The sequence below is a fragment of the Mus musculus genome, chromosome 7 (genome assembly GCF_000001635.26).
Source record: "Mus musculus strain C57BL/6J chromosome 7, GRCm38.p6 C57BL/6J".
Classification (NCBI taxonomy): Eukaryota; Metazoa; Chordata; class Mammalia; order Rodentia; family Muridae; genus Mus; species Mus musculus.
In genome coordinates this window covers 108,060,213-108,078,810 of record NC_000073.6, presented here as the reverse complement: position 1 = coordinate 108,078,810, position 18,598 = coordinate 108,060,213, and the positions used below count along the sequence as shown (strand labels likewise).

General features: G+C 37.5%; 1 protein-coding gene across 1 annotated transcript; it reads left to right on the top strand.

The window, feature by feature from the left end:
- Positions 1-12,015: 12,015 nt before the first annotated feature.
- Olfr480 (olfactory receptor 480) lies at positions 12,016-13,043 on the top strand. The gene has a single exon (NM_020291.2). It carries the CDS (start codon positions 12,105-12,107, stop codon positions 13,041-13,043), a length of 939 nt encoding a protein of 312 aa, NP_064687.2. The 5' UTR covers positions 12,016-12,104.
- The last annotated feature ends 5,555 nt before the right edge of the window (positions 13,044-18,598 follow it).

Sequence of the window (18,598 nt, the reverse complement as noted above, 5' to 3'; positions counted from 1 at the left end):
TAGAATACAGGGAAAGGTAAATAGATATTTGTTGACTTCATGCTAAAGTGTTTAAAAATTGTTCATACAATGATCAAATCATCAGTGTGACATAGTTAAATGATAATATAATCTTCCACAACTTTATCCTTACTCAACTGTAAATCATTCTGTATGTCCTGCTCCATGACTTTTCTCATAGATGACTAACTGTAGTCAATTTATGTCCTAAATTTAAATAACTTTGTTATCAATGACTTTCCTGACATCTTGGACTAAGACATTTTCTACAAATGGGCAGTCTCAGAGAACCCTGAAAAAAGAAATGTTTGCAGTGTTCTATAACTAACCCAGGGGAGGGATCTCTTTTGACTAGTTCTTAAAACTCAGAAGATTGGCATTCACATCATACTACCCTACCCATATCAAATAAATGAATAACAAATCTTTTTAGAGTTCTTATTTTATCATGCTAAGACCATCACATGTGCTCTACCTGTCTAACCAATTTTAAGTGTATAAGAAAGCATGGTTAACTACAGAAAAGTTATATGGTAACATATCTATAAAATGTATTAATTCTTCCTAGCTGAGAATGTATGCCCATGGTCTAGGAAAGGTATAAAATACTTTCCCTTCCCTCAAGCTCAGGGCCCACAGTTTCACTTGCTGGGCTTGTGCACTTGTCTATTTTAAAGAACTCATATTACCTGGAGTCATGCAGCACTGGCTCTTCTGTGATGGGCTTATTTCACTTTGTTTGGTGTCCCCGGGGACTATGAATTATTCTGTAGTGTATTGCACTTTCCTTCTGCTTTAAGATTAAGTGATATTCCCTTGTATAAACAGACGACAGTTTTTTCATCGATTCATCTGTTAATGGGCATTGGATGTTTTTTTAAGTTTTGGTTGTTGTAATGAATACTGTGCCTAATAGGAAGCCTTAATAGTGCTTAAAAATAGAGATTTTAATTCTTTTGATTGAATATTGAGAAGACAGATTGTTGTCTCACCTGGCAATTTCATTCTTAATTTCTAAAAGAAAACTGCATATTTTTTTCTGCAGAGACTACACTGCTTTACACCCTTCACCCTTATCTACAATACAGATTACTATATACTCCACATAAATGAAACACTTGCTTCTTTTGCAACAGTCATCCTAAGAAGTATACGAAATATGTAATTGTAGTTTTTATTGACATTTTGGCTACGATTAGTGACACTAAACATTTTTCAGTATATCCACTGGTAATTCATATGTCTGTTCAATTTCTTAGCCCACCTTTATTTTTTAAATTTATTTATTTATTTATGCTATGTATATAGGTCTTTTACCTGGATGTATATGTGGAGACCAGAGAAGGATGTCAGGTCCACTGGGACTAAAGTTAACTAACAGTTATGAACTGACATGTGAGCGCTAAGGCTTTTTTTTTTTTTTGGATTTAAAATTTCTTTTAATTAGATATTTTCTTTATTTACATTTCAAATGCCATCCCGAAAGTTCTCTATACCCTCGCCGCACCATTCTCCCCTACCCACTCACTCCCACTTCTTTTTCCTGGCGTTCCCCTGTACTGGGGCATATAAAGTTTGCAAGACTAAGGGGACTCTCTTCCCAATGATGGCCAACTAGGCCATCTTCTGCTACATATGCAGCTAGAGACATGAGCTCTGGGGGTACTAGTTAGTTCATATTGTTGTTCCACCTATAGGGTTGCAGACCCTTTCAGCTCCTTGAGTACTTTCTCTAGCTCCTCCATTGGGGGACCTGTGTTTCATCCTATAGATGACTGTGAGTATCCACTTCTGTATTTGCCAGGCACTGGTATAGCCTCACTCAAGGTAGCTATATCAGCAAAATCTTGATGGCATATGCAATAGTGTCTGGGTTTGATGGCTGATTATGGGATTGATCCCTGGGTGGGTTAGTCTCTGGATGGTCCATCCTTTCATCTTAGCACCAAACTTTGTTTCTGTAACTCCTTACATGGGTGTTTTGCTCCCTATTCTGAGGAATGAAGCATCCACACTTTAGTCTTCCCTCTTCTTGATTTTCTTTTGTTTTGCAAATTGTATCTTGGGAATTCTAAGTTTCTGGGCTAATATCCACTTATCAGTGAGTGCATATCAAGTGACTTCTTTTGTGATTGGGTTACCTCACTAAGGATGATATCCTCCAGATACATCCATTTGCTCAAGAATTTCATGAATTCATTGTTTTTAATAACTGAGTAGTACTCCATTGTATAAATGTACCACAATATCTGTATCCATTCGTCTGTTGAGGGACATCTTAGTTGTTTCCAACTTCTGGCTATTATAAATAAGGCTGCTATGAACACAGTGGAGCATGTGTCCTTAATTACCAGTTGGAACATCTCCTGGGTATATGCTCAAGAGAGGTATTGCTGGATATTCTGGTAGTACTATGTCCAATTTTCTGAGGAACCACCAGAATGATTTCCAGAGTGGTTGTACAAGCTTGCAATCCCATCAGCAATTGAGGAATGTTCCTCTTTATCCACATCCTCGCCAGCATCTTCTGTCATTTTTTATTTTAGACATTCTGACTGGAGAAAGGAGGAATCTCAGGGTTGTTTTGATTTGCATTTCCCTGATGATTAAGGATATTCAACATTTTTTCAGGTGCTTCTAAGCCATTCAGTATTCGACACTTGAGAATTCTTTGTTTAGCTCTGTACCCCATTTTTAATGGGGTTATTTGAATTTCTGAAGTCCAGCTTCTTGGGCTCTTTGTATATATTGGATATTAGTCCCCTATCTGATTTAGGATTGGTAAAAATCCTTTCTCAATCTGTTGGTGGCCTTTTTGTTTTATTGACAGTGTCTTTTGCCTTACAGAAGTTTTGTAATTTCATGAGGTCCCATTTGTCAATTCTTGATATTACAGCAAAAGCCATTGCTATTCTGTTTAGAAACTTTCCCTCTTTGCCCATATCTTCGAGGCTTTTCCCCACTTTGTCCTCTATTAATTTCAGTGTCTCTGGTTTTATGTGGAGGACTTTGATCCACGTAGACTTGAGCTTTGTACAAGGAGATAAGAATGGATCAATTAGCATTCTTCTGCATGATAACTGCTTGTTGAGCCAACACCATTTGTTGAAAATGCTGTCTTTTTTCCACTAGATGGTTAGAGCTCCCTTGTCAAAGATGAAGTGACAATAGGAGTGCGGATTCATTTCTGGGTCTTCCATTCTATTCCATTTATCTGCCTGTCTGTCACTGTACCAATACCATTAAGTTTTTATCACAGTTGCTCTGTAGTACAGCTTGAGGTCAGGCATGGTGATTTCCTCAGAGGTTCTTTTATTGTTGAGAATAGTTTTTGCTATCCTAGGTTTTTTTATTATTCCAGATGAATTTGCAAATTGCCCTTTCTAACTCAGTTAAGAATTGAGTTGGAATTATGATGGGGATTGCATTGAATCTGTAGATTGCTTTTGGCAGGATAGCCATTTTGACTATATTAATCCTGCCAATCCATGAGGATGGGAGATCTTTTGATCTTCTGAGATCTTCAATTTCTTTCTTCAGAGACTTGAACTTTTTATCATACAGATCTTTCACTTCCTTGGTTAGAGTCACACCAAGGTATTTTATATTATTTGTGACTATTTTGAAGGGTGTTGTTTCCCTAATTTCTTTCTCAGTCCATTTATCCTTTGTGTAGAGAAAGGCCACTGATTTATTTGAGTTAATTTTATATCCAGATACTGCACTGAAGTTGTTTCTCAGGCTTAGGAGTTCTCTGGTGGAATTTTTAGGGTCACTTATGTATACTATCATATCATCTGCAAATAGTGATATTTTAATTTCTTCCTTTCCAATGTATCCCCTTGATCTCCTTTTGTTGTCGAATTGCTCTGGCTAGGACTTCAAGTACTATATTGAATAGGTAGGGAGAAAGTGGGCAGTGTCCTGAAGTTAGTAGGATTGCTTTGAGTTTCTCTCCATTTAGTTTGATGTTGGCTACTGGTTTGCTGTGGATTGCTTTTATTATGTTTAGGGATGGGCCTTGGGTTCCTGATCTTTCCAAGACTTTCATGAATGGGTGCTGAATTTTGTCAAATGCTTTCTCAGCATCTAACGAGATGATCATGTGGTTTTTGTCTTTGAGTTTGTTTATATAGTGAATTACGTTGATGAATTTCTGTATATTAAAACTTCATTGCATCCCTAGGATCAAGCCTACTTGGTCATGAGAGATGATCGTTTTGATGTGTTCTTGGATTCGGTTTGCTAGGATTTGATTGAGTATTTTTGCATCGATATTCATAAGAGAAATTGGTCTGAAGTTCTCTTTCTTTGTTGGATCTTTGTGTGGTTTAGGTATCAGAGTAATTGTGGCTTCATAGAATGAATTGGGTAGAGTTCCTTCTGTTTCTATTTTGTGGAATAGTTTGAGGAGAATTGGAATTAGGTCTTCTTTGAATGTCTGATAGAACTCTGCACTAAACCTATCTGGTCCTTGGGTTTTTTTGGTTGGGAGACTATTGACGACTGCTTCTATTTCTTTAGAATAAATGGGACTGTTTAGATCAGTAATCTGATCCTGATTTAATTTTGGTACCTAGTATCTCTCTAGGAAGTTGTCCATTTCATCCCGGATTTCCAGTTTTGTTGAGTAAGCCTTTTGTAGTAGGATCTGATGATGTTTTGGAGTTCCTCAGGTTCTGTTGTTATGTTTCATTTTTCATTTTTGATTTTGTGAATTATAATACTGTCCCTATGCCCTCTAGTTAGTCTGACTAAGGGGTTATCTATCTTGTTGATTTTCTCAAAGAACCAGCTCCTCGTTTGTTTGATTCTTTAAATAGTTCTTTTTGTTTCCACTTGGTTGATTTCAGCCCTTAGTTTGATTATTTCCTGCTGTCTACTCCTCTTGGATGAATTTGCTTCCTTTAGTTCTAGAGCTTCTAGGTATGCTGTCAGGCTGCTAGTGTATGCTCTCTCTAGTTTCTTTTTGGAGGCACTCAGGGCTATAAGTTTTCCTCTTAGGTCTGCCTTCATTGTGTCCCATAAGTTTGGGTATGTTGTGGCTTCGTTTTCATTAAACTCTAAAAAGTCTTAATTTATTTCTTCCTTGACCAAGGTATCATTGAGTAGAGTGTCGTTCAGTTTCCACGTGAATGTTGGCTTTCTATAGTTTATGCTGTTATTGAAGATCAGCCTTAGTCCCTGGTGATCTGAAAGGATTCATAGGATAATTTCAATATTTTAGTATGTGTTGAGGCCTGTTTTCTGACCGATTATATGGTCAGTTTTGGAGATGGTACTATGTGGTGCTGAGAAGAAGGTATATTTTTTTGTTTTAGGATAAAATTTTCTATAGATATCTATTAAATTCATTTGTTTCATAACTTCTGTTAGTGTCCATGTGTCTCTGTTCAGTTTCTATTTCCAGGATCTGTCCATTGGTGAGGGTGGGGTGTTGAAGTCTCCCACTATTATTGTGTGAGGTGCAATGTGTGCTTTGAGCTTTACTAAAGTTTCTTTAATGAATGTGGCTGCTCTTGCATTTGGAGCATAGATATTCAGAATTGAGGGTTCATCTTGGTAGATTTTACCTTTGATGTGTATGAAGTGCCCCTCCTTGTCTTTTTTGATAACTTTGGGTTGAAAGTCAATTTTAATCGATATTAGAATGGCTACTCCAACTTGTTTCTTCAGACCATTTGCTTGGAAAATTGTTTTCCAGCCTTTCACTCTGAGATAGTGTCTGTCTTTTTCCCTGAGGAGGGTATCCTGTAAGCAGCAAATGTTTGGTCCTGTTTGTTTAACCAGTTTATTAGTTTATGTCGTTTTAGTGGGGAATTGAGTACATTGATATTAAGAGAAATTAAAGAAAAGTAATTGTTGCTTCCTGTTATTTTTTTGTTAAAGTTGGGATTCTGTTCTTGCAGTTGTCTTCTTTTAGGTTTGTTGAAGGATGACTTTCTTGCTTTTTCTAGGGTGTAGTTTCCATCCTTGTGTTGGTGTTTTCCCATTATTATCCTTTCAAGGGCTGGATTCGTGGAAAGATATTGTATGAATTTGGTTTTATCATGGAATACTTTGGTTTCTCCATCTGTGTTATTTGAACATTTTGCTGGGTATAGCAGCCTGGGCTGGCATTTATGTTCTCTTAGGGTCTGTATAACATCTGTCCAGGATCTTCTGGCTTTCATAGTCTCTAGTGAGAAGTCTGGTGTAATTCTAATAGGCCTGCCTTTGTATGTTACTTGATCTTTTTCCCTTACTGCTTTTAATAGTCTATCTTTATTTAATGCATTTGTTATTCTGATTATTATGTGTTGGGAGAAATTTCTTTTCTGGTCCAGTCTATTTGGAGTTCTGTAGGCTTCTTGTATGTTCATGGGAATCCCTTTCTTTAGGTTTGGGAAGTCTTCTTCTATACTTTTGTTGGTGATATTTGCTGGCCCTTTAAGTTGAAAATCTTCATTCTCATCTACCCCTATTATCTGTAGGTTTGGTCTTCTCATGGTATCCTGGATTTCCTGGATGTTTTCAGTTAGGATCTTTTTGCATTTTGCATTTTCTTTAATTGTTGTGCCCATGTTCTCTATTGGGTTTTCTGTACCTGAGATTCTCTCTTCCATCTCTTGTATTCTGTTGCTGATGCTCACATCTATGGTTCCTTATTTCTTTCCTAGGGTTTCTATCTCCAGAGTTGTCTCACTTTGGGTTTTCTTTACTGTTTCTACTTCCCTTTTTAGGTCTTGAATAATTTTGTTCAATTCCATCACCTGTTTGGTTGTGTTTTCCTGTAACTCTTTAAGGGATTTTTGTGTTTCCTCTTTAAGGACTTCCACCTGTTTAGCAGTGTTTTCCTATGATTCTTTAAGGACTTCTACCTGTTTAGCAGTGTTCTGCTGTATTTCTTTAAGTGAGTTATTAATGCCATTCTTAAGGTCCTCTACCAGCATCATGAGATATGATTTTTGAATCTGAATCTTGCTTTTTGTGTATGTTGGGGTATCCAGGACTGGCTGAGGTGGGAGTGGTGGGTTCTGATGATGGTGAGTGGTCTTGGTTTCTGTTGGTAAGATTCTTATGTTTTCCTTTCTCCATCTGGTAATCTCTGGACTTAGTTGTTATAGTCGTCTCTGACTGGAGCCTGTTCCTCCTGTGATTCTGTTAGCCTCTGTCCTGGGAGTCCAGCTCTCTTCTGAGTCTCAGTGGTCAGAGTACTCTCTTCAGGCAAGCACTCCTCTTGCAGGGAAGGTGCACAGAGGTCTGGCATTCAGACCTGCCTCCTGGCTGAAGATAAAGGCCTGAAACAGGGCCTGTCCCAGAAGATGGGTTGCCTCTGCAATCTTCAAGCTCACCTGCACAGACTGGTCTCCGAGGGATCCAAGACACAAGATGGTTCCCTCACCTGATCTGGAGGTCAGAGACCTCCCAGGTGGTCACCTCTCCTCTGGCAGGGAAGGTGCCCGGATCTCTGGAGCCCGAAATGGGGATCTGTCCCAGAAGCTGTGTCACTTCTGCCTGTCCCAAAATCTGAGTTGCTTCTGCAGCCTGCTTGCTCACCCTCTGCAGTCCGGGAGCTGATCTGCACAGTCTGGTCTCAGAGGGACCTGGGAGACAACATGGCTCCCTCACCTGCTCTAGGGGTCACAGCCCTCCTGGGCTGCCACCTCTCCTCTGGAAGGGAAGGTGCCGGGATGTCTGAAGCCCAAAACTGGGCCTGTCCCAGAAGCTGTGTCACTTCTGCCTGTCCCAGAAGCTGTATTGCTTCTGCAGTCCACTCACTCACCCCGGGTGCTAGGGCTCTTAACTGCTGAGACATCTTTCCAGCTCCAATCCATTTATAAATCACGAATTTTTCAGTTCAAAGAATTCTTTGCTTATTTTTGGCAAAGTAACTCTTTTTGGATATGTGATCTGCAAATATTTTCAAGTTCCATGACTGTTGCTTCCTTCTCTTAAGTATTTCTCTTTGCTCTGGGGAGGCTTTGATGGAAACTGATTTGGTTTTTGTTTTGCTATTTGTATCTTTAAGTTTCATGTGCAAAAAATAACTCCTCAGGCAAATATCATAAATTGGCTGCCCATGCATGATTCTAGAGTATTTATGTTTTCAGGTATGACATCAATCCTGTTGAGTTGATTTTTTTATATCGTATAAGGCTGAGGTTGGACTTCATCCTTTTACATTTAGTTATTTAGTTTTCTCAGCCATGAGTTAATGAGAAATTCCATTATCTGCTGTGTGACAATGACACAGTCTTCAAAGATTATTCAGTATATAGGTGAGAGCTTATTCTTTTCATTATTATTATTCTCTTATATATACATCCTGACTAAAGTTTCCCTCCCTCCACTTTCCCTAGATTTGTCCCTCTCCTCTCTGTTGCCCTCCCCTCCCCTGCCCTCTCTACTTTACCCCAGATCTACTGTCCCTTTACCAACCTTCAGAAAATAGCAGCTTCCCAGTGACATCAACTAAACACTGCATACACAGCTAGAATAAGATCAGGCACATACCATCATATCAAGGCAGGACAAAGCAACCCACTAAGGAGGAAAGGGTCCTACAAATAGGCAAAGGAGTAAGAGGCAGCCCTTGCTCCCACCACCAGGTTTCCCATAAGAACACCAAGCTACTCAGCTATACCATATATGCATAGAACCAATACCAGACCCTTACAGGCTCCCAAATCCCTTTTACGAGTAGCCTGGTGGAACATGGGGGTGAGAACAGGAGGGATCAGATGGGGGAAGAGATAAAATACTGGGAGAAAAGACTGGTATTGGAGGCATTTCAGTGGTGAGGTAGAAACCTAGTCCAAACTCAATGAAATCTGTAAAAGTAACCTTAGCAAAGACTCCTAGCAATGGAACACACAGGGCCTGAACTATCTCCTAAAATTTATGAAATCAAGCAAGACCTCAAGTGGAGGGATTAGGACATCAACCCAGCCACAAAACCTTTGACCTACAGTTTGTCTTGCCTGCACAGTTTTCTGGGACTGGAGCCAAGCATAATGGTCATCAAAGAAAGCAGAGAGTGGCTTCATCCACCAACAGATAGGAACAGAAGCACAGTCTCACAGACAAACATATATACAGAAATCAGAAGTCCTGTGGATGATGGAGAGGAAGGATTGAGGAACCAGTGGGATCAGGGACATGACGTGAATCAACTGACAAGAGTTCATGGGGCTTGCAGAGATGAATATTCATTCTTTCCTGGGTCTCTGTATCTTCTTTAAACCAGCACCATATAGTTTTAGTCACTGTAGCCTTGGCACATACTTTGGAAGCCTGGAGAGATAGCTCAGCCATTAAAAGCTAGATTGATGAGCGATCTCCCAGCAAGGCAGCAAAATGGAGGAGGGATTCTTCTGTGGAACAAGTGCAGAGTAGGGTAATCAGTTCAGTGACCAACAGAAGAAACCGCTCAAGCAGCTGAAATTTGCAGAATGCCTAGAAATAAAAGATGGACATGTGCAAAGTAAGTTTGGAGGTTATTAAGCCTTGGATAACAAAAAGCTATATTCACAACCAAAAATAAACATACTTTGAAAACACCAATTATGACACTTCAGCTATGTTGTTTCTCAATATAATTTTGAGGATTTTGAGGGTTTCTTGAGTGAATAGGAATTGTTGAGTTTGTATTTCTGTTTATATAAAGAATGTCTTCAAGGTTTTGGTAGGGTTTGGGTGACTTTATAATTACAATGGATACTGTTAACATTTAACAATATTAAATCTCTCAGTGCATGAGCCAAAGATGTTACACCATTAATTCACATCTGTGGCAGTTTTATTCATCACCTTCTTGAAGCTGTCAGTGCAACACCTTCCTGTGTTTTTTCCTGTGTGCTTCATCTTGTTTAAGTTCTTAGAAATGGGTTTCTTCTCTTGCTCTCTTGCTTTCTCTTGCTCTTGCTTTCTGTTCCCCCCTTCCCCATGTGCTCATGGTCAGCCTCTACTCCTTTTCTTCTTCTTCTTCTTCTTCTTCTTCTTCTTCTTCTTCTTCTTCTTCTTCTTCTTCTTCTTCTTCTTCTTCTTCTTCTTCTTCTTCTTCTTCTTTTCTCTCTCTCTCTCTCTCTCTCTCTCTCTCTCTCTCTCTCTCTCTCTCTCTTTCTCTCTCTCTCTTTCTACCTCTATTACCCTCTTAACTCCCCTCCCCATGCCCTTAATAAACTCTAGTCTATAAACCGAAGAGGAAGAAGAAGAAGAAGCAGAAGGAGCAGAAGCAGAAGAAGAATCAATCAGAAGAATCAGAAGAATCAGAAAAAGAAGAAGAAGAAGAAGAAGAAGAAGAAGAAGAAGAAGAAGAAGAAGAAGAAGAAGAAGAAGAAGAAGAAGAAGAGAGGGAGGGAAGGAAGGAAGGAAGAAAGGGAGGGAGGGAGGGAGGGAGGGAGGGAGGGAGGGAGGGAGGGAGAAGTTTCTTTTCTGAGTTTTCTTCTCAAGTAGTTCATAGTCCCTCTACAGAAAAGCAATCAACTTGGTTGTTTTGTTACAAGGCATACAACTTTGATTATACATTTTAGTTTTTTGAGCAAATTTTTGGGGTTTTATAAAAAAAAGTCATAGATATTCAAAGAAAATCCACCTCTTTTCCTTTTCTTACATGTTTCTTTTACTGTATTTTGTCCAATTATCCAAACTAGGACTTTCAGTACTACTATGAATTCAAGTATCAGAAGTTGACCCACGTTTCCCCTATGTGACTGTATGAAGGCATCAAAATTTGACCTCTATGTATAATGTTTGTTATGAGGTGGTAATATGCAACTTTTATTATTGTGAAACAAGTTATTTTATTCAGACCTTGCTGTTTGAGAAACTAAATTATAAAAGTGCTTGTATCCTAGGCCTTTTTAAACTTACAGAGATAATTCAGTGATATTTATTATTTATTTTATATCACATTAATTTGCTTATGCTACAGCATTCTTATATGTTATACATAAACTTAGAGTATATGGTCTTCTGTTGTTAAATTCACTTTGCTAGGTAATTTATGGAAAAGTTTTATATTTATATTCAGCAGTAATTGTGACCTATGTTTTTATTTTTTCATAAATCTGTCAAATTTAATATCAGGACTGCAACTACTTAAAACTGAAAATTTAACTAATAAAAAACAAACAAACAAACAAAGATGGTGTCATCCACAGAGGCATAAAAAAAATCATTTCCTGAAAGTTTTCAACTTTGAGTTGAAACTGATTATACATAGTGCACCCTTGTTCACTTTTGCTACTTCCAAGAGAGTTGGAATAGATTTTAGGAATTCATGAAAGGTTTTCAACAAAAAAAGTTGATGCAGACAAAAAGTAACTAGCAGATAATACATATTTATTCAAATACAAACATCTGTAATTTTCATAGTCCAGATGGATTATCATTGGAATTTTAACAAGCAAGTCAAGTACTCAAGGGGTTATATCCCAAAAGGCACTGTTTCTCATAAACATAACCTTGCTTTACATTGCCAATTCCATGCCATTTATCTTTCTTGTTGAGTCACAGAAACAGACAGGTAACGGGGTTTTTTTCCTGCTGATACATGATGACTATTTCTCATTTTTGTATTACAAATTAAGTATTAGGTTGTGTTAAGGCATTGATAATTTGTCCCACATTTACCTATGCTCAATACATAGTATTATTTTCTATATTCATCCTATTCAAAATAAGAATTCTATGAGGTACATGCTGAAGCACCTTATGATGAAGTAATGGTGGGTTTTCTGTTTTATATGCTAATTGTTTAAAACTCCACAAGTTGTCAGTCATAAAGCCAAAGACCTGAGTTCACCTGCCTTGTCACTGACCTTTAGAAAGAAAAGATATTTTCCCCATTTCAGTAGATCTCTATTGCTCACTGAAATATAAACTAGCAACATGAAGAACATATGATTGAACTATATCAAAGAAACAAATTTTTCTAATCATAAATGACCATGAATCATTGAATTTTATAAGCTGAAGTTCTTTCATGAGGTACCACACAACAGCATGTTCCTGTACACATGTAACTACCTATGTTTTGTCATTTATATAATGAGAACAATATGCAAGTGGCAATCCTGGATTCCATTCTAATACCTTCTTATTTTTCTTTCCTGACAGAGATGGAGCCTGGAAACTACACAGTTGTAACAGAATTCATTCTTTTAGGGTTAACAGATGATATTACAGTCAGTGTCATTTTATTTGTTATGTTTCTAATCGTCTATTCTGTTACTTTAATGGGTAACTTGAACATAATTGTGCTAATCAGAACCAGCCCTCAGCTTCACACCCCCATGTACCTTTTCCTTAGCCATTTGGCCTTTCTAGACATTGGGTACTCCAGCTCAGTTACACCCATCATGCTGAGGGGCTTTCTCAGAAAGGGAACATTTATCCCTGTGGCTGGCTGTGTGGCTCAACTCTGTATTGTGGTGGCATTTGGGACATCTGAATCTTTCTTGCTAGCTTCCATGGCCTATGACCGCTATGTGGCCATCTGCTCACCTTTGCTCTACTCAACACAGATGTCCTCCACAGTCTGCATCCTCCTAGTTGGAACTTCCTACCTAGGTGGATGGGTGAATGCTTGGATATTTACTGGTTGCTCCTTAAATCTGTCATTTTGTGGGCCAAATAAAATTAATCACTTTTTCTGTGACTATTCACCACTATTGAAGCTTTCTTGTTCTCATGACTTTTCTTTTGAAGTCATTCCAGCAATCTCTTCGGGATCCATCATTGTGGTCACTGTGTTTATCATTGCTCTGTCTTATGTCTACATCCTTGTGTCAATCCTGAAGATGCGCTCTACTGAAGGTCGCCAGAAGGCCTTCTCCACCTGCACTTCCCACCTCACTGCAGTCACTCTGTTCTTTGGGACCATCACATTCATTTATGTGATGCCCCAGTCCAGCTACTCCACAGACCAGAACAAAGTGGTGTCTGTGTTTTACACAGTGGTGATCCCCATGTTGAATCCCCTCATCTACAGTTTCAGAAACAAAGAGGTTAAAGAAGCCATGAAAAAACTGATTGCTAAAACACATTGGTGGTCCTGAAATATTTGAATTTACAAACAGTAAATTCTGCTCTTACAGGTAAATGGCAGTATACTAAGTAAATTTAAGATTATATTATAATATTGTAAACTTATTAATTTTGTCATCTCATTATCAAGTATTTTCTGTATAAAAATTAATGGATTCACTAAGATAGCAAAACTTTTTATTGTTTTTTTTCTTTATCCTTTTATTGGCCACCTTTTTTTTTCATCTGTAAGTACAAATATTTTCACCTAAGTCCTGTGTTCTTTGAATGCAACCTTTAAAATTAAAACGATAGAAGTTTCTGGAACCCTCTGAATGAGGATAGCATTGGCATCCACCATAATGTCAGTCTGAAAAACAGCCTCCTGCTCTACAGAAGTTTACTGATTGAAGCTAGTGGGACTGGTGTTGGAAGGATGCTCTTCCCAACAGGATTCTTTCATGGCTCTTCTGCTAGTGAACTATAACCCAGCCAAATTGGAAGATAACCTAAATTACATCTTAGACAATGGCTATTATCTTCTAGGAATCTATTGACAAGGATACTCCACTGAGGATAATCAGGATTGCCTTACTCCTGTGGAGATGAAGCACTCAGTATACTCTTGGGCCATTTCACTATTAAAAAAATATATTGCATATAGTATTTTTAAACAATTTATTTTTATTTACTTTAGACCTGAGCATTTTTGTTTTCTTTTTTAAGATTTGTCTATTTTATGTGCATGAGTATTTTGTCTACATGTATACCTGTATACCATGTGCTTGCTTGGTGCCCATGGAGGTCAGAAGAGTGTGCCATATCCCCTGGAGCTGGGACTCCTACCATGTAGGAACTAGGAATCAAACCCTGGTCTTCTGGAAGAGCAACTCATGCTCTTAACCTCCAAGCCATATCTAACCCTGTATTCTCACATTTTATACATATTTTATTGAAAAAAAACAGTCATAGTTGGAATTCTTTCTCTGAACCATTTTTCTCTCATTCATTTTTAGAATTTAAAATTATTTGTGTTGTAATCAACCCCTTTTGTGATTACCTATCAATTATCTTTTGTGTAAATTCATTTAAACAACAGTATAACATTCCATGAAGCTGTTTTTAATGACAACGTAAATATTTGATCAATCAATGCATTCTACATTAAAAATGTGTAGTGTTTTCACAGCCTTCAATTTTCCTGAGTGCAGGAAGAACAAGCATCTGTGGCAGTAAAATTTTGAAATTGAAAATTCGATGGAAGCCTCATAAATTCTACTTCTTTAGATCTTTTCAGTAATGTTTTAATATCAGACTATACTAATTAAACAATTTTCTATTATAAATAATGAGAAATGGTTGGTCTCTCCTATGCAAACTCTTTGACTAAAGTTTTCCCTAGAGGTTTATTTAGGACCAAGCAGTACATACATAATTGGCACCAGAGACCATGATATTGTCTGCAAACAATTCCTGTGTGACATAATAGAAAAGGAAAATATCACACTGGTCATTAGGGGACTGTTTTGTAGTCACAGGAATCTAGTGACTGTGCTGTGTAAACACATATGATAAAAAATTTATTTCCATTAGGGTCTATGGATAAAGAAGCAAGCAACAAAATCTTTAATTTTTGTTTTCTGTGAGATGATATAAAGGTAAGAGGAGGGGATATTAGGCTTTCCAGCATTCACTTTAGATTGACCATGGTACGCATTTTGAAACCACCTATGATCCAAAACATAGTGCTCCAAGGTGCTTCCTAATGCAGCTGCAGCTGGTATCTTTCAACTTGAAAAGAAATGAGCTAGGTATATTGAGCATTTAGTCCATGAATGTGAAAGTTTGTTTTCCCTCTTTTATCCTTAACTCCACCTGAATTTTTCAGTTGGAAATCGATCAGTCCATCAGTGTGATTGTTTTTTCTTCTCTAAATAAACAGCTGCTTATTTACCTATAGATTATTAATATTGTGCCAGTAGAATAGGGAAACATAAAAGACCCAGAGTTAAGGGGTACAGCTAACTGAATGATTGTTATGGAAGCGCATAGAATCTAATCAAATATAAAGGCATAAGGGAAGATGAGAGGAATGGAGAATAAATACTCTGTGAAATCAAGACACCAAAGTTCCCATCAAAATGTGACTAAAGGATTTTAGAAAAGGCTCACTAAAGCTATAAAATCAAGTTACTTGAGGTTTCTAAATAAAATGCGCCATGAAGAATACATCAGACACACTCTCTGTACACAGTCCAACTGCTTTCAGTCTCTCTGGTCTTGAGAATTTAAATTATCAGTGTCTAAGAATTCTACTCTGGGAAGTTCTTGTTTAACAACTATCCATATACTCATCTACCCATCTGATGTATATGATTAAGCCTAAAATGGTATCAAGGAACAGAAGTTAAATAACTGAATGACCTAGCTCTCATCCTCAAAGTGATAATCAGACAGTCATGAGAGACAGATACAAAAATAAAGTTTAAATTATCAAGTGGTAACGTGTAGCTGTTTAGAAGATGCCATGGAGAGACACAAGGAGTCTTACGTTATGAAGCAGCATGCTGGTAGACTCATTGATGGTCTTAGATGGAAAACTTCCATTTTCTGATAAAGTCTTTTCTGGGCTTTAGCTCGCCAAAATCAGTCTAGATACCTCTGTTGTCAGCAGAGTATTTCAGTTATATCTTAGCCCAGCCGCTCTCTCTGCAGACTTATCTGGTCATCTCATGGTAGTTTGATTCAACATGAGGAAGACATGGTTGTGATAACAGCTGAAAGATAGCACCCATGAGTTTGGATTGTTATCTTGCAGAATTAGAAAAAAAACATGGTGAGATAGTATGAATAACCTCAGTTTTCCAGCACTGAATGAAGGAGTCAATGGTTACATTAAATAACACTCTGTTAGTTTCCCTTTGGTGCCATAAGAAACTACTACAGGTTAGTAGCTTAAGGCAGTACGGATCATTCTCTTATAGCTATGAATGTTTAAAGTCCAGTATAATTCTTATTGAGATGCAGCCAATGAGGAAATAGTGTAAAGCTGTTCCAGAGGTTTAAGAGACAATCAGAAGCCACTCTCTCTCTGTGGTTTCTAGCTTCTTTTCTCTGTATTCCCCACCAGTATGGTTTTATGTATATTTCTTTTTAAGTCCAAAATTTTAACTTTTTTCATCTAGCCTCCTATTTTTAAGAACTTTTATTGTTGTAACAAGTCTACTTTGATAAGATAACTTATTTTTCAGCTGACTAGTGAATTTAATTTATCTGAGTAATTTAGCATATTGTTAGTTGATGAGATTTTTTTCCAGAGCATCTTTGGAAAGTGACTATCAGGCTTTCCCCATCAAAGAGTAAGAGACATTTTGTTTTCAAGAAATTGTGACCATCAGAAACCTTTTGTCTAATTACTTCTGTCATTAACTAATACCAAAGATTCAACATTCGTAGTCTTATCTAAAACTTATACAAAATAAGATAAGTAAACTTTAGGAGCACATAAAAGTGTTCTCTAGCCAGGTATGCTATACCATGCTATAATCTCAAGAATTATGAGACTGAAAGAGGTGGATTTCTGAATTTCAGGCCTTCCTGGTCGACAGAGAAAGTTCTAGGATAGCCAATGTATACAAAACCTATCTTGAGAAAACAAAAATAAAGGAAAAATAAATGACTAAGACAATCTAGGATTTGAAAACTGAAATTAATTAAGAGGTTAAAGTAGGAAAGAAAATTCAAAGGTAGGCAAAACCACAACATGAAGGGATGGAAAGTACTCCAAGCAAATGGCACCTGGAAGTGTTGCTATTATAATATAAAAAATAAACTTCAAATCAAAACTAATCAAAAATAAAATAAAATAAACAGGAACATCTTATTCTAATCAAGGGAGCAGTTAAACAAGAAGCCATTACAATACTAAATATATATACCCCAACCACTGATGCACACTATTTAATAAAAAGCATACTTCTGGAATTTAGTACACAGTCTGTCATCAACCAATTAATAATAGGTGATTTCAATGGGTATATTAGTCATTAAGTAAATTATAAAGCTTCAATCTGTGGAGCCAGAGAGATTGGGTATAGAGGAAGGGACTGTGGGGGACATATCACCTTTCTGGGAGGTAAAAATAGAATAGATTTTACGGGTGGAATGGAGGTAGGGATGCTGAAATGGAGGATCAGGTGGGGAGTGAGTAAGGGACAGGGGAGGGGGTGCAGTAAATCACAGCTAGAACTAAGGGGTATTTAAGGGCTGCTATGTGAAGCTAGTACAGTGAAATCTTCCTAAAATTTATGAAGGTGATCCTAATGAAGTCTCTAAAAAATGGGAGAGACAGAATCCCAACTGGCCATCTCTTGCCCTCAAATGAACCAAGACTGGATTATATCCAATTGAGTTGTTGGCCAAAGTGGTCATGGTAATAAAACGACTCCTAGTGATATTCTAATATACTCATAGATCAGTGCCTTCTTCGGCTGTCATTAGAGAAGCTTCTTCCTGCAACAGATGGGAACAAATAGAGAGACCTGCAGCTAGATAACATGCAGAGAGAGAGAAACCTTGGAACACTCAGCTCTAAATGGAAGGTCTCTGTCAAATCACTCCCCTCAAAGCTCAGGAAACCCTGCAAAAGAGGAGGCAGACATAATGTAAGAGCCAGAGACATAGAGGACACCGAGAACAAAGCTCTCTAAATCAACCAAACCAAGTTCATATGAACTCACAAAAACTAAAAAAGCATACACAGGGCCTGCAACATCCTGCACAGAGTCCTGTGCACATACATTATGGTGTTGCTTTAGTGTTTTTATGGTATTCTCCAGTGTGTAAAGGAATGGGTCTCTGATTCTTGTGCTTTCTCTTAGGCTATTTTCCTTCTATTGGTGTATGCATTTTTCAATTTTGATGTGATGGTCTTTGTCTTATTATATTTTAATATTTGTGTTTTGTTATTATCTCTTAGAAGCCTATTCTTTTGAAATGGGAGACCAAAAGGGAGTTATCCAGATGGTAGAGGAGATGGGAAGGAACTTGGAGGGATAGAGGGAGGGAAAAATGAAATCAGGACATATTGTATGAGAAAAGAATTTATTTTCTATAAAATGTATTAAAATAAAAGATGTACTCTGTAGAAGTGACTATATTTAAGACCTTGACATGTCAGTAAAAAAGTCTGCTGAGCATGGGTGGCTAGAATTACTGTTGCCACCCCTTTTGTAAAGGATATTAGGTACCTATAATAAATTTACATTTGCTTCATCATTTATTTACTTATGGGTTGATATATCCATTATGTATAATCTATAAGTATTAAAGGAAACTTCAGATATCATTATATTTTCCTATAATTATTACTGCTCACAAACCAATAGCAACTATTCATTATTTTTATCTGCTTTATTCTATGCATTTTAACAAAAATGTAAAAAAAATGCCTTCCATGTTTGTTTGAAGTGCTAGGAAATTCATAAAGTTGTGTAATTAGAACATCTCCCATCACAGGAGTTAACATCAGCCAGGGAAATTTACACACAGCCCTCCCTAGTCAGCCTTGCCTTGCACTATGCTGAGG